This window comes from Mobula hypostoma, chromosome 25 (genome assembly GCF_963921235.1).
Source record: "Mobula hypostoma chromosome 25, sMobHyp1.1, whole genome shotgun sequence".
Taxonomy (NCBI): domain Eukaryota; kingdom Metazoa; phylum Chordata; class Chondrichthyes; order Myliobatiformes; family Myliobatidae; genus Mobula; species Mobula hypostoma.
Window position 1 is genome coordinate 29,928,133 of NC_086121.1, and position 16,221 is coordinate 29,944,353.

The window sequence follows — 16,221 nt, forward strand, 5'->3', positions numbered from 1 at the left end:
AGACTCCATTGTGTGAGTTTGGATCCTGTGGCTTGAACACGCTCCAAAAGAGCTTGGGCCAGTATCAGTGTCTGGGCTCCCGGGGGAAAGGTGTCACTTTGGCAAAGACACTGCAGGGTGTTGTCAGCTCATTTTACCACTGCTTTGATAGTGTCCCAAAACAGCACTAGTTAAAGATCCAAATGCGACCTGACATCCCAAGCCTAGTGCTGTTTCATGGCACAAGCTGAGAAATAGTTCATCACCCTCCGCACAGTGCAGGCAGAGTCCAGCCCCAACGTCATCACCGCCCCACACAGACCCAGGCTGATCTGGGACCCCATCAAAGCCATGATGATCCAGGACCTCTGCCCCGGTACTGACTAATGTCACCAATTGCACCATAAATCAAAGTCCCAAAGAGTCAGAATCAGAGCAGGAAAACTGGCCCTTCGACTGAACTGACTATCCAAACTAGTCCCATTCGCCAGCCCAAATCTCACAGAAATTCTCATCACATAGTCCAAGAACCCTGGCACAAGGAATGCCCATAATTAGCAACATCATAACGACTTTAAAAAGTCATGTGGAACGGGGCAAAAATATAGATCTTTTCCCTCTTCAAAGGTCGCAGGTTAACACGCCACTTTAGCAATGGCAACTCCCACAGAGCAGTGTCCCCTCAGATACGCAATGAGAGGTTCATATGTTTGCACCCTGGAGCAGACCTTGAGCTGGGAATGCCATCACTACACGACTGGAAGAAGAGTTCTTGTACGTACTGAGGTGTAGGCCCGTCCACACATGCTGCAGCAGTAGGCTTTAGTGTGTTTAACGGTGTGCGTGGAGAGGTGGATCTGCAGGGAGGCAGAGTCTGAATACGCTCTGTAGCAGTTTGGACACTTGTACGGCTTATCTTTGTTGTGCTGTCGCTGGTGAGACTGAAAAAGACAGAAGAGTCATTGAAAGGGTCAAACATCTCAAAGCATTGCCTCAGTGTTAGCTTCTACCTCACTGTTACAAGACTATTGATGGTCTGTCAAAGGTGGCCTCTTGACCTCACAACCTATCTTGCACATTATCATCTTGCACATTATTGCCTCCCTGCACTACACTTTCTCGATAGCTTTTGCACTTTATTCTCTACTCTGTTATTGTTTTACCTTGTTCTACGTCAAGGATGAATTCATCTGTATAAACAGAATGCAAGACATTGTATCTTGGAGCATGTGACTACAACCACAACCTATACACTCACTTTCAAAGACTCTGCAACTCACGTTTGGCAGCTTTGGGCCTGTACTCACCAGAATTTTGAAGAATGTGGGGGGATCCCATTGAAACCTACTGAATGTTGGAAGGACTAGACAGGGTGGATGTGGGCAGGGTGTTTCCTATGGTGGGGGTATCCAGAACTAGAGGGCACAGCCTCAAAACTGAAAGGTTACTTTTTAGAACAGAGAGAAGGAGGAATTTATTTTAGCCAGAGAGTGGTGAATCTGTGGAATGCTCTGCCACAGACTGTGGTGGAGGCCACGTCAGTGCGTATAGTTAAGGCGGAAGTTGATTGTTTCCTGATTAGTCAGGGCATCAAAGAATGTGGTGAGAAGGCAGGTGTATGGGGTTGAGTGGGGTCCAGGATCAGCCACGATGGAATGGCAGAGCAGACTTGATGGGCTGAATGGCCTAATTCTGCTCCCGTCTTATGGTCTCATGCTCTCGTATTCTTCATTTTTACAATTTGCCTTCTTTTGAAAATTTTTTGTTTGTCAGTCTTTATTTTTATATAGTTTTATCATAAATTTCATTATATTTCTTTATTTTCCTGTAAATGCCTGCAAGCAAATGAATCTCAAGATGGGGCAGCACAGTAGTGTAGTGCATGACACCAAAACGGAGCAAAGGGCTATTTTGAAAACAAAACCACAGAACTATTAATGCAGCAAATCAGAAGTAAAAGCAGAAAACGCTGTAAACATTCAGTGTCTGTGGAGGGAGACACAGAATTAATGTTTCTAGTGGAAGTATCTGCATCAGAATGGGATTGACCTGATATGTTGAAATATTGCAAGTGGAAGTGGGCAGGCTACGGTAGCATAGTGGTTAGCACAACGGTTTCCAATGCCAGCGACCTGGGTTCAATTCCCGCCGCTGCCTGTATGTTGTCCCCGTGACAGGGTGGGGTTTCCTCCGGGTACTCCGGTTTCCTCCGACAACCAGCTGGTAGGTAGGTTCATTGGCCACTGTAAATTGTTTGCGGGGCAGTCGGTATGTCTTTGGGCTTTGGAAAGAAACCAGAGAACCCGGAGGAATCCCGCATGGTCACGGGTAGAACATAGAAATTTCTACAGGTAGCAGCCTGGGGAATTGAACCCAGGTCACCTGTACTGTTAAAGTATTGTGCTAACCACTTTGCGACTGTGAACCCTTAGGGTCCAAATCCAAAGTTCTCCTTACATTTTGATTCCATCCAATTTAATTCATTTTTAAAATGTAGGTAGGTAATTTATTTTTCAAGCAAGATACATGAATTCACATTTATCTCTATTAAAAATTAATTTTGCAATTTAACTGCCATATCTGCAAGTGTCTAACACAGGATTTGATGGCTCTAGTCTGGTATCATCTCCACATTTGCAGTCATTCCCAAGATCAAGTCAATAATGCCATTTGTGAATAACAGTGATCTCAGCAGTAATCCCACTGGAGAATTGTTTTCTACATTATTCCAAATTGAACAACATTTTATTGCTCCTAGAATGCAGTAGCTAATTGCTTCCTGTTAGTAATGATGCTATGCTAAGTGATGATGTTTAACAGACTTTGTTAGAGTCACAGAAAAGTACAGCACAGAAACAGGCTGTTCAGCCCATCTAGTCTGTGCTCAACCATTTAATCTGCCTACTCCCATTGACCTGCACCAAGACCAAAGCCCTCCGTACCCCTCCCATCCATGTACCCATCGGAACTTCTCTCAACGTTGAAATTGAGCTCGCATGCACCACTTGCGGTGGCAGCTCGTTTCACACACTCACGGGACTCTGAGTGAAGAAGTTTCCCCCTCATGTTCCCCTTAACCTTTTCACCTTTCACCCATAACCCATGACCTCTAGTTCTAGTCCCTACCCAACCTCACTGGAAAAAGCCTGCTTGCATTTACCTGATCTACACCATTCATAACTTTGTATACCTCTATCAAAACTCACCTCAATCTTCTACATTCCAGGGAACAAATTCCAAACCTATTCAATCTTTCCTTATAACTCAGGTCCTCTGGACCCGGGAACATTCTGGTAAGTTTTCACTGCACTCTTCCAATCTTATTTACATCTTTCTTGCAGGTAGGTGTTCTAAGGCTCCTTTCCATTTGCAAAATATATTTAGAGCTCACTGTGATCTCCACAAAGTAGACCACTGATTCCTATTGAAAGGTAGGGCAGACTCTTAGGGCCTAGTGGCCCTCCTCTACTGCTATCTTCTTGTGTCGTACGGTCTCTACTCTTTCAACTCAAGCCTCTCACATATTCCCTCTGGTTCCATTTACCGCTATCTTCCACCAACGAGTGAACTTCTCAAACTCTGGTAAGATAGCAGGGCTCTCCAGGATGTGAGGCCAAGCTGATCACAGGGAGAGTCTGCAGACTTTGTGAGGTCAGGATCACTAGCTGCCACAACACAATGCAGCCATTAAAAAGTCAATTAATAAACAAACAAACTGGAAGAAAAGGCAATGGTGACAACAAACCTACAGGACTGTCATAACCTTTGACCTCACAATCTACCTCGCCATGGCCTCGCATCTTATTGTCTGCCTGTAATGTACCTTCTCTTTATTCATCTGTCTGTCACTGCTTTCCCCTTGTACCACCTCCGGGTACTGTTGCGAAGAAATGATCTGCAAGGAAGGCATGCAGGTCTCTGTACCTTGCCACGTGGAAATAATAAACCAATTTACTAATTTTTAAAAAAACCCGATTCAGTAAAATGGAGGGTGCAGATGTTGGAAATCACGAAATACACACAAAATGCTGCAGGAGCTCAGCAGGTCAGGCAGCATCTGTGGAGTTCAGCCAGAAAGACCGATTGATTGTGGACTTCAGGAAGGGTAAGACAAAGGAACATGAACCAATCCTCAGAGAGGAATCAGAAGTGGAGAGAGTGAGCAATTTCAAGTTCCTGAGTGTCAAAGGGAATCTAGCCTGGTCCCAACATACTGATGCAGCTATAAAGTAGGCAAGACAACAGCCATATTTCATTAGAAGTTTGAAGATTTGGTTTGTTAACTAAAGCACTCAGAAACTTCTATAGGTGTATCATGGTGGACATTCTGACAGTCTGGTACGGGTGGGTGGGTGGAGGGGGGGATGCTACTGCACAGGACCAAAAAAAAAGCGACAGAAAGTTGTCAAATAAGTCAGCTTCATCTTGGGTACTAGCCTCTGCAGCATCCAAGACATCTTTAAGGAGCAGTGACTCAGAAAGCTGATGTTCATTATTAAGGACCCCCAGCACCCAGGGCATGTCCTTTTCACACTGATACCATCAGGTAGGAGGTACAGAAGCCTGAAGGCACACACTCAGCAATTCAGGAACAGCTTCTTCGCCTCTGCCATCCCATTCCTAAATGGACAATGAAGCTTTGAACACTACCTCACTTTTTTTTTTAAACATATATATCATTTCTGTTTTGTACTACTTTTAATCTAACTACTTAATATATATATATATATATATATATATATATATATATATAGATATATATAAGAGGTGACCCGGTAGAGGTGTATAAGATGATGAGAGGCATTGATCGTGTGGATAGTCAGAGGCTTTTTCCCAGGGCTGAAATGGTTGCCACAAGAGGCTGGGTTTAAGGTGCTGGGGAGAAGGTACAGAGGAGACGTCAGGGGTAAGTTTTTTTTACACAGAGAGTGGTGAGTGTGTGGAATGGGTTGCCAGCAACGGTGGTGGAGGTGGATACGATAGGGTCTTTTAAGTGACTTTTGGATAGGTACATGGAGCTTAGAAAAATAGAAGGCTATGGGTAACCCTAGTAATTTCTAAGGTAGGGACATGTTCAGCACAACTTTGTGGGCCGAAGGGCCTGTATTGTGCTGCAGGTTTTCGATGTTCTATACTTACTGTAATTGATGTACTTTTTTTTCTATATTATCATGTATTGCATTGTACTGCTGCTGCTAAGTTAGCAAATTTCACAACACATGCCGGTGATAATATACCTGATTCTGATTATGATTACTTCCCTCTACAGCCACTGCCTAAGTTGCAAAATGCTTCTAGCAGTTTATGTGTGCTGCTCCAATTTTGTAACTTTCTTCAGGGAAGGAAACTGCCACATTTCTACAATCCAGTGGCAACTGCACAAGTCTAGATTGCAAAACCATCTGGTTAATCGCTACCTGTCCTTTATCTAAGTGAGGTGTGTGACAAGAATACACATAGATGTTAGCTGTCCTGTGAGATCAGCAGTTGGTCTGCCACCTGTCCTCAGGGGAAGGAGAGAGAAGGAACAATGGAGCTGCGTCTGGAGATGTGTAATGAAGGGACGGGATAGAGAGCTCTCTGGAGCGGCTCCCCCTTTGAACCCTGAACTGTTTGAAGTGATGGACAGGCGATACCCCAGCAGGGGGATAAAAAGGGACAGGTTCGCTAAGGCAGCACACACACGACACCCGAGGTAACGAGACCCTGGAAGCGGTGCGCCTCTCACGAGTCGGTGGGAAGTACCGGACCTTAAACGCACAGGGTGGAAAGGTACGATCAGCAGGAACCCGGTGCGTGTCTGCCCTCGCTTCGGTGCCGGGTTCACTGCAGAGGATCGACCGCATCTGGAGGAGGGGTCACAGTCGGTGACCTCAGGTGACATCACCAAGGACCTGCCCGAAAGCTGCTTGTGAGCCATATCGCCGGTCTGTGAGTGGAAGCCGTTTCTGAATGATCAGTCGTTCCCGTTTTCTCTCTCTCCCTCCCCCCACGTTGTCCATTGCCATGGCAACGATTACTGCGAACTGAACTATTAAATCGAACTGGACTTTTGTGTCACTTTGAAATTGGTCATTTACCCCTAGACAACGATAGAGCTTGATTGATGCTGTTATCTTAATTCTGTGCACATGTGTGTTTATCATTGCTGAACTGTTGCATTTATTATCCTTTCGATTACTGTGTTGCTTATTTCTTTAATAAAACTTTCTTAGTTCTAGTAATCCAGACTCCAACTGAGTGATTCATTTCTGCTGGTTTGGCAACCCAGTTACGGGGTACGTAACAGGTGTAAAACCACTTCCAAACTGTAACCATACCAACTAAGCCGACCTTACATTTGGCTGGTGAGAGTGGTACAGTGGGTGGTGCTGCTGTCTCAGTGCTCCAAAGCTGCAGCTTCGATCAGGACTTTGGGTGCTGCCCGCACAGAGATGGCGTGTTCTCCCTGTGACTGCATGGGATTTGCCAGGATGCTCCAGTGTCGGCCACGTCTGGAAGATGTGCAGGTTTGGGAGGTTAATTGGTTGCTCACCAGTGCGGGTGGAAATAGGGCTAAGAGGCACCGTAGGGAGATTTCTGACTGGCTGCACATCTGTCTGGAATGGAGGGGGCCACTGCACAGCTGCAGAAAGTTGCAAACTCAGCCAGCTCCATCATGGGCACCAGCCTCCCAAGCACCAAGGATATCTCCAAATGGCGAAGCCTCGAAAAGGAGCCATCCATCATTAAGGACCCAAGGCATGCCTTCTTCTCATTGCTACCATCGGGGAGGAAGTACAAGATCCTGGAGATACACACTCAACGATTCAGGAACAGCTTCTTCCCCTTTGCCATCAGATTTCTAAATGGACATTACACTACCTTATTCGTTTTTGCTCCTTTTTTCTTACTTAAATTAATTTTTAAAATATTTCTTCTTGTAATTTATAGAGTTTTATTACTACCTAATGCATTGTACTGCTGATATCATTGTATGCCAGTGATATTAAACTGGATTCTTATTCTGAATTGAAGGTCATATGGAAAAGAGCTACTTGAAGGGAAATTAGTGGGGGATGGGGGTTAATGGGAATGTTCTGAGATAGCATTGACTTAATGGGCTGAGTGGCCTCCTCCTCTGTTGCACCGAAAGATGAATGTGATACAAGCCGATTGTCAGTCCTCCCCATGCGCAGGTTGGCTCGTTGGTCAAGGCGAAGATGAGGTGGAGCTTCCCTTAATCGGCATCCCTTTGGAACAGCAATGAAGAGGAATTTCTTCAGCTAGAGGGTGGTGAATCTGTGGAATTCATGGCCACAGACGGCTGTGAAGGCCGAGTCACCGGGTATATTTAAAGTGGAAGTTGATAGGTCCTTGATTAGTCAGGCTATCAAAGGCAATGGAGAGAAGGCAGAAGAATGGAGTTGAGAGGGATAATAAATCAGCCATGACAGGGTTAGGGTGAGGGAGTCGACAGGCTGAATGGCCTAATTCTACTCCTGTGTCAAGGTGTTACGATATACTAAACTTCAAATAGTTGACCCAAAACAAGCTACTTTGTGTCTCACTCAGAATACAAATACACCTTCGTCCCAACAAAGGAAATTTGCCAGCCCCTCACAATTAGCCTGTAAACTTCATCAAAAACATTACCTCTCCAATCTGTCCATAACCCACCACATCTCCATCCCTACACAAATAATTACCTGGCTTCTTTTCAAAAGAAATGACTCTGCACACAGCAGTTTGGTTTGAAGCATGTACTGTCACTGTAGAAATACTGTATTTTTCCAAACCTGTTTGAGGCCCATTAGCCTTTCTGGAAAAAATTGATCATCTTCACGTTCTGTTAAATTCTAAGCTGATGTGTCGGTATTTCCTCTCTCCTGCAGGCCACAGATATCACCATAATTACTGTTCTTCTGAATCACCCCGAAACACAAAATCTGGCAGCTGCTTTCTCTCTGTCAATTCGTCACACCCTCTACCCTGGATCATCTTCACCAGCCCATAAGAGACAAGACAATTGGCACCTAGCTTCTGCCCACTTCAAGCCTGGAATTGTTCTGTTTCGATCCATTTAGCGAGCCGGGGAACTCAGAAGAAAAGTGACGTGCTGACTGCAACATCGAAACAGCAAGCAGCTGGCCTCCCTTCTCACTGTGGCAGGAGTGATACCTCTCCCTCCCTTGTTACTGAGAGAGAAAACCATAATGTCAAACTGTTGGGGGAAACAGTGGCCTTGGAAGGACTCTAGATCACGGTCTCTTTGGGTGTTTTCTATTATTTGCAAGGCAGTTGGTGGAGTCTGGCAGGACAGGGAGGGGGTTGATACTTTACTGCTGCTTGTGCTAAAGTTTTCCTGTCATTCTTTCTTTGGGGTTTTTCTTCTATTTCGTGGCTGTCTGCAGAGAGTAAGAATTTCAGGTTGTATATTGAATGTATTCTCTCTGATATTAAATAGAACCACTGAGATTTCTGAGGCACGGTCCAGAGTATTAATTACAACGTGAACAGCCAATAAATAGCAGCTTAAACAGATACACCATTATTCACTCACCTGCAGGTTTGATAACTGGGTGAAAGCCTTCTCACAGCCAGGGTGGGCACACTTGTACGGTCTGTCGCCAGTGTGGATCCTGCATTGAAGAAGGTACAAATTTGACATCGCGTCACGCAGGAAACGCTGCCTATTGCGCTGGTGGCGGGTGGCCGGGGGGCACTCACTACACCTGGCAAAAGGCTATCCTCCTCCCATCTGTGGGGTGGTGGGGGAGCCCCAAGGATAAGCCACACCTTGCTGAAAGATTGTTGCCAGAAACAGACTGCAATTCTACACTCGCGATTTGACTTCAGGCACCCCAATCCACGTTCTATGGGACTTAGAGGCATAGAGTAACACAGCACGGAAACAGGCCGTTTGGCCCCACTCATCTATGTTGACCACAGTGCCCACCAAACCCATCCCTGCGTTTGGCCCATATCCTGATAAACCCTGTCTAACCGTGCACTCATCCAAATGTCTTCTGGGTGTTCCAAAGCACCTGTCTCAAGCACTTCCTCTGACAGCTCACTCCATGCACACACCACCCTCTGAGGGAAGACGCTGCCCCTCAAGTCTCTTTTAAATCCTTTCCTCTCTCACCTTAGCCCAATGTCCTTGAGTTTTATATTCCCCTTTCCTTCCATATGCATTCACCCATCCATGTCCATCTTCATTTTGTGCACCTCTGTCAGACGTTGCCCCTAACCTCCTAAACTCCAAGTAGTAAAGAGCGGCCTTAGATCATAGAACCGAGAACAATACAGCACAGGAGCAGAACATTCGGCCCACAATGTTGTGCCAGCCCAGCTAAAAAGCAAATCAAGAACACCCAAACACCAATCCCTCCTACATTCACCATGTCCATAGCTTTCCATCTTTCTTACATCTCTGTGCCTATCCAAACATCTCTTAAAAGCCTCTAATATATTTGCCTCTACCACCATACCAGGCAGCACGTTCCAGGTGCCCACCACTCTCTGGGTAAAAAAACTTACCCCTCACACCCACCTCGAGCCCACACCCTCTCACCTTCAAGGCATGCCCTCTGGTATTAGACATATCTACTCTGGGAAACAGATACTCCCTGACTACTCTACTTGTGCCTCTCGTGATCTTTTAAACCTCCATGAGATCTCCCCTCAGCCTCCGGCATTCCAGAGAAACAACCCAAGTTTATCCAGCTTCTTGTCATAGCACATGCCCTTTAAACCAGGCAGCATCCTGGTAAACTTCTTCTGCACCCTCTCCAAAGACTCAACATCCTTCCTGTAGTGGGGCGACCAGAACTGTAGGCAATACTCCAGATGTGTCCACCCTCTCCCAATTCCCAGACCCTCAAGTCCTAGCAGTATCCTCAATTCTTCTCTCCACGTGGAGATGACCTGCAGGAGCTGGGCTTGGAAAGATATGGGCCGAATGCAGAGAATTAGGAGAGGCTGGGTGGGTACCTTGGTTGCCATGGAGTCACTAGGCCAGATAATCAGTATCTGCCCTTTTTTGCTCTATGACTATGCCTATGGTAATCAAGGCATCCCTACACATGATGACACCAAAAATCTATAGACTTTTCATTAATAGAGCTAAGAAGTACACCCCTTCTCTCCGACAGCCCCCTCCCTCACCATCTCTACCAGCCACCCTCCCTTTCCGTATCACCACCATGAAGAGGGAGTGGGAAGAATTGACTGTGAGCAGATCGGATTGGATAAGCAAAAAGCAGCAGAGAAATGATTTTTTTTAAAAATCTGGCCTGTAAGGCCACCCATCAAAGGTCCCCGACCCACCTCGTGTGCTGCTGCAAGTGAGAGAGCTGGCGGAAGGATTTCTCACAGTAGGAGCAGTGATAAGGTTTCACTCCTAAGTGGATGCGTAGGTGCTGAGCCAGGTAGGAAGCATTGGCAAATGACTTGGAGCAGTGTGGACACTTGTGAGGTTTCGCTTCCGTGTGGGACTTTGAATGGATCTGCATTTCGGACTTGGAGAAGAAGGTCAAGGGGCAGATTTTACACCTAGATGGGAGAGAGACAAAGAAAGAAACAGGGTTTATTAACAAACAGCTTGTGCAAGCCAAGGGTTTCCAGCCCGTTTCCCAGCTTCTAAATACTTAACAGACCCAACAAAACACCAACTACTTTCCCCGAGTCTGGTGCCTGTACGTGGGTTTGAGTCCTGCTACAGCTCTGGTGAGAACCCCTAATGACCCTACATCCACTCTCCTGGGGGGAGTGTTAAAGAACTCATGGTACTCTTATAAAGAAGAATAGAAGGATTATTTTTGGGACCCAAACATTGTTTATTCCTCTATCCATCCTCTCTGAAGAGACCCAGAGTGAATGGTCGTTATATATTGCTGTCTGCAAGAGCTAAACTTAAGTTGGCTGCTGTGTTTTCTACATCACCTGCGTTCTGGGCCTGCTCAAACAAGTAGGCACGAAGCTCAACGCTGCCATCTCCTGGCAGTGGAGATCATTGTAGAGCATTCCGGAGTCCAAACACGAGCTGATTATAAAATCGCGAACATGAGGAAATCTGCAGATACTGGAATTTCAAGCAACACACATAAAAGTTGCTGATTAGAAAATCCTAGCCCAGGGTGCAGAACTCAACACGTCAACGATACTGTTGTTTTTGAGGGAGAGAAAGGAGACAAGCTCAAATCAGCCTCCAAACTAGATACTACCTTCACAAACACAGCAGTCTTTATGAAGGGCGCTCTGGGGACGTATGCCTAGGGTTAATGCACGAAGACTAAGGTAGAGGGCCAAAAAGGTCATGAGGGATGGGTCACCAGAGTAGGAGGTCCAGGCAAGTCTGGAAGCCAATGCCCAAAGATCAAACACGAGGTTGGCATGCTGGGATGAATTCCAAAGTTGGAGGCCCATCATCTGTGAGTCTGAGAATCCTGAGACAAGGACCAGAGGCCCAGAGGCGGCCTGTCCTGACCCTGTCTTATTGGGTGGAAAGGGTGGGAATTGGAGTTTGTTTTGCTGTTGTCGTCTTGTCTTTTTTTTTGTTGTTTTTGCTGCCTCGAGTTGTCCTGTGGAACAATATGAATAGGCCGTGTTGGTGTTGGGATGTGTGGCGACAATTGTGGGCTGCCCCCCCAGCACTCTTGGGTGTGCGGGTTGTTAGTGCAAGCGACACATTTCACTGTACGCTTTGATGCACGTATGATAAATGAATCTGAATGTGATAAAAGGGACCACATTTGTCCTTTGGTTTGTCTGCCTGACCCTAGCCTGGGAGCCAGTAATTCGTTTAGTCTTACTCTGCAGGGAATAAGAATAGTCAAGGTTCCAGCACCTAAATGTTACCCTGTGACTTCCTTCTGTCCAGGTACAGCTCCAAGACTGAGCTCCATCGCTTTCTGCAGTAGAGCAGTTCGTTAGAATGGGGCACTGTGCAGAGAGAGGGGCCAAATGCCCGGAAGCTGAAGGCCACAGGTCAAACCACAGGTCAATCACAGTCCGAAGCTTTGTTCTAGGCATGTAGAAGCCCCTCTGGCAGGAATCACTATCGGAGGATGAATTCTGGAGTGGAATGGAAATATCCTCTGCGGAATCCTCCTTCCAGGGATGGGAGGCATTCCCAGAACAACGGTGAGCTGCTCCAGTAGGGTGTGCTTCACACTGGAATAAAGCTGGGAAGATATCCTGAAACGTCCCCTAAACTGGAACCCTGCCTTGAACGGAGACAACTGGCCCAGAATAATGAACATCACCTCGGGATAGAGAGGCTGCCTTCTAGACCACACCTCCAGAACAGGAGCTTAACGTTTTAATTTTAGGAGATTAACTACTCTGGAAGAGGGTGCTGATTTAAGGCTGCTAAATTCTGACTGCGCCCTGACCAACTGTCTGCCTGTCACTTCAGTTACCCTGCCACAGCCCCCATAACCCTCGAAGCTGCCCCGACTGGCAATAGTTTCAGACCCCAGATCTATGCAAAAGTTTAATGGGACATGGGGACCAGTGGAGGAAATTATTTATGTAACAAATGTGATCTGCAACACTAAAAAGGAATTCAGTAACTACTTGGAAAATGGGAACTGTAAGGAATGGAGCAACTGAGAATTCTTTTCTTGAGCAGCACGGGCAAGTGGCTCCTTCACCCGTTTTGAGTTGGCGAAGCCTGTGACATAAACATGCCAGGAAGCAAAGTGTGACAGGCCTCGCTCTACATTTGGCTCCGTGATCACACTGTGACGTGGAAAAGAAGCTAGCCCTTGTTTAACATGAGACATTTTGGAAGGATTTAAAAGCTTGAGGTCCCAATTCCAAATTCGTCTCCCATGGAGGCCGAAACCTTGTACTTCTGTCCTCCCTTTTCTTCCCAGAAGCCGCACCCTGGACAGCTATCTGCTGGTGTGGCACAAGGAGTTCTGAAGATGCTGGAACTCTTGCGCAACACGCACACAAAACGCTGGAGGATGTCAGCATCTAGAGAAGGTAAACGTTTCATACCAAGACCCTTCATCAGCACTGGGAAGGAAGGGGGACCCTCCATAGATGCTTTCAGACCTTCTGAGTCCCTCCAGCATGTTGTGCGTGTTGACGTGGTGGCGTAACCTGCAGCCCACCCTCACTGCTCCTGAGATCCCGTTTGAGTGGCGCTATTTTCCAAGTGGTACTCTACCGCTTATTTTCCAACCTGTACGTTTTCCCATCCTTAGAAGGCTCGTTGCCCGAAGCCAGAATGGGATACGGCACCACGAGGACGGGCGGCCCAATGCAGTTTTCCCCCTTTATCTTCTTCCTCCCTCGCTCAGTCTTCAGGGTGTTGGCCAGGCCGTTCTTGCTGGAGTGTGCGGGGTCCATCCCGTGGTGGGTGATCAGGCCCGAGATCAGGCTTGGGGAGGAGACCTCGGTGCGCCCCTGGCTCGCCAGGGTGGGGGTTGTCACGCTGATGGAGTCGCAGGTAACGGTGGGTGAAGACAAGCTGAGCCCTGGGGAGGAAACAAAACGCCGCGGAAATTTAGGAAATCCAACTCCGAGCTTCCCACACACGAACATTTCCTCTCCTATCAGAGTTCCTGTTCTTCTTCAGCCCTCTGCCTCTTCCGCCTGTCAATGAATAGTTTCTTACATCATCTCCCCTCTCTCACTCACCTGGTCTCACTTTACCTTCTGCCCTCTTCCCTCCATTCCTGATGAATCCATCTGCAGATGTTAGAAATCTGAAGGGTCTCCAGTATTCTCTAATCTAAAGTCTGCTCCTGTGACGAGACACCGAGTCTGCAAACTCCACCTCCACCCAGTGAGAAAACTTCAACTCCTTCCCACAAAATCCTGCCTCTACCCTCGTTCATCTGTTAAGTAGATCATTCCCAAGACAACTGTTCTCTGGACATTGTTGGTCACCGCTCCCTCTGTCCTCCCTCTGCTTGCTTAAAACCTATCTGATTTCTCCCTTTTCGGATTCTAACCCTGGTTCCCCATCCACGGATGCTGCTTCATCTGCTGAATATTCCGGCAACTTCTGCTTATGCAGCATTCCAGGTCCCGAGGATGGCGGAGGCCACATCATTGGAGATATCTAACGTCGGGATGGATAAATATTTTGAAAGCAAAGGGGTTGAGGGTTGTGGGGAGCCGTGTTATGGAGGAGGTGTTGAGGCCAGCATCGATCAGCCACGCTCCTACCGAAAGGCAGGCGGGCAGCTGAAGGACAGGTTGACCCAGTGCTACTCCGACATTCGAAGTGTGCATGTGGAGTGGTAATTGGTTACACCGTGTGCAACACCTTGTCACAGCTCTGTCACGTATGCCGTTAATGTTCACAAAGCACTTTCTACAGTGGGAAAGATGGAAGGCAGAGCCCAGTGGTACATTCTGAAGTCCAGTGACCAACTTCTCCCATTTTCTTGACTGCACATGCGCGTCGCAGACTCACAGTCCATGATTCGCTGCTGTTGTTCACCTTAATCCGGTCAGCCACTTATTCAAGGCCAAAGTCAATCAGACTGGCATTTCTCTCGCAACGGCGAAGGCGGTCACCTGACCCACCACACTGGCTCTCGGAGCAATCCCAGTTCCCCACTTGTTCCCTGGTAATCTGGTGCTCATCAACCTGTTCCCAGACTCCACCACCCTCCACCCACACTGCAGCCAATGTCTAGCACTGATTAACCCACCAACTAGCACCAGGAGACAGAAGTTACTGGTGCCGGAGATGCCAGCAGCGTTAGGGGAACACAAACCAACTCCTTCATACGCAAGTTATAGTTTACACGGACCTAGAACCCTGGGAGGAAGCTTCAGCAGAAAAGCGCTGGAATTCTGCTCACAGATAAACATATTCTGAAATCCCAACATAGCAGACAGGGTGAAGGAGGGGTCCACGCCTCAAGGACGGCAGTGGTTCAAGGCATCAGATGACCAGCACCTTCAAGGACATTTACGGACGGGCTTTTAAATGCTGGCTCAGCCTGCAAAGCCCACATCCCAAATGAATAATAATAATTTTTAAAAAGCAATGTGCTCTCTGAAGGACCATGCAAACCCCACACAGGCATCACCTGAAGACAGAATTGAACCAGAGCCTCTGCAACTGGGAGGTAACTACTGCAGCAATGTGCAGCTCAGTCAGGTCACAAAACGTCAAATCAGTTCTGAAATTCAGCCAGTGAGGTTTACTGTTTGAAACAGATGTTTGGCGGTGGCTGTGGGTACAGCAAACACAGGTAACCTGCACCAAACAATGGTGCACAGTGAAGATTTTAATCACCAGATCAGCGAGCTCTTGTTTACCCTCACGTGATCATTCCATCAGCCACCTTTGCACTTCAATAGAATTCAGAGAGAAGTACAGCACAGAAACAGGCTATTCAGCCCATCTAGTCCATGCCAAACCATTTAAATCACCTACTTCCATCAACCTGCACTGGGACCATAGCCCTCCATACACCTACCATTCATGTAATTATCCAAACTTCTCCTAAACGTTGAAATCAATATTCAATGTCAATCTGCAGGTGGCATTCTAGCATTGACCTGACAACCTTGTCTCCCACACCAAGGAAGGATTCTAAACCAATGCAAATTATGCTTGACTTCTGAAGGAATTGGGTTTCGCCTTTCCTCCAACAATCCTGAATTCCTTCATCCCACGTATCTGTCATCTTGTGCCTGTGCTCTGGAATTCCCTCTAGAAGCCTCCACCTCTCCAACTTCACAACATTCCTCAGAAGTTGTCTCTTTTGCCAAGCACGAGGGGCCCCTTTGTTTCTCTAAGCTCCAGTGAAGCACCAAAAAGGCACTATTTAAATGCAGGTTGTTCTTGCCACCGTTACCAAGCACACAAGCATTGGGATCCCAGAACTGGAACTGGGTCAGCAGCGATACGAAATCTGGATTAGTGAGGAGGGATCATCATCGGTGACGTTTCAAAAATAAACTGAATACACTTCATTATCGTAACTTTTCCCGATGTATTTGATTACATTTTATTTATTTATTGAAGTACATCGTGGAGTAGGCACTTCGAGCCTCACCGCCCAACAATCCCCCGATTTAACCCTAGCCTAGCCACGGGACAACCTACAATGATCAATTAACCTACCAACCGCGTCTTTGAACTGCGGGAGGAATCCCACGCAGTCACGGGAGAACGTACAAGTTCCTTACAGGCAGCGGCGGGAATGGTCAACGTATTGGAGAGTTCACTGAGGATGGAGGCGAGTAGCGTAGAGACCAGACATACATGATCACAATGAG

General features: G+C 47.0%; 1 protein-coding gene across 5 annotated transcripts in view; it reads right to left on the reverse strand.

Annotated features, from left to right (window-relative positions):
- LOC134337730 (zinc finger protein 362-like) overlaps nucleotides 1-16,221 on the reverse strand; it is a 70,679-nt gene that overhangs the window by 9,611 nt on the left and 44,847 nt on the right. For 3 of the 5 annotated variants that reach the window (XM_063032948.1, XM_063032946.1, XM_063032947.1), the window contains exons 4-7: nucleotides 13,142-13,451; nucleotides 10,291-10,515; nucleotides 8,522-8,600; nucleotides 762-920 (exon numbers count right to left, since the gene is read on the reverse strand). In XM_063032948.1, coding sequence (XP_062889018.1) covers nucleotides 762-920; nucleotides 8,522-8,600; nucleotides 10,291-10,515; nucleotides 13,142-13,451 — 773 coding nt within the window. The remainder of the gene's footprint in view (nucleotides 1-761; nucleotides 921-8,521; nucleotides 8,601-10,290; nucleotides 10,516-13,141; nucleotides 13,452-16,221) is intronic. The other 2 variants (XM_063032950.1, XM_063032949.1) reach the window with 1 other exon arrangement.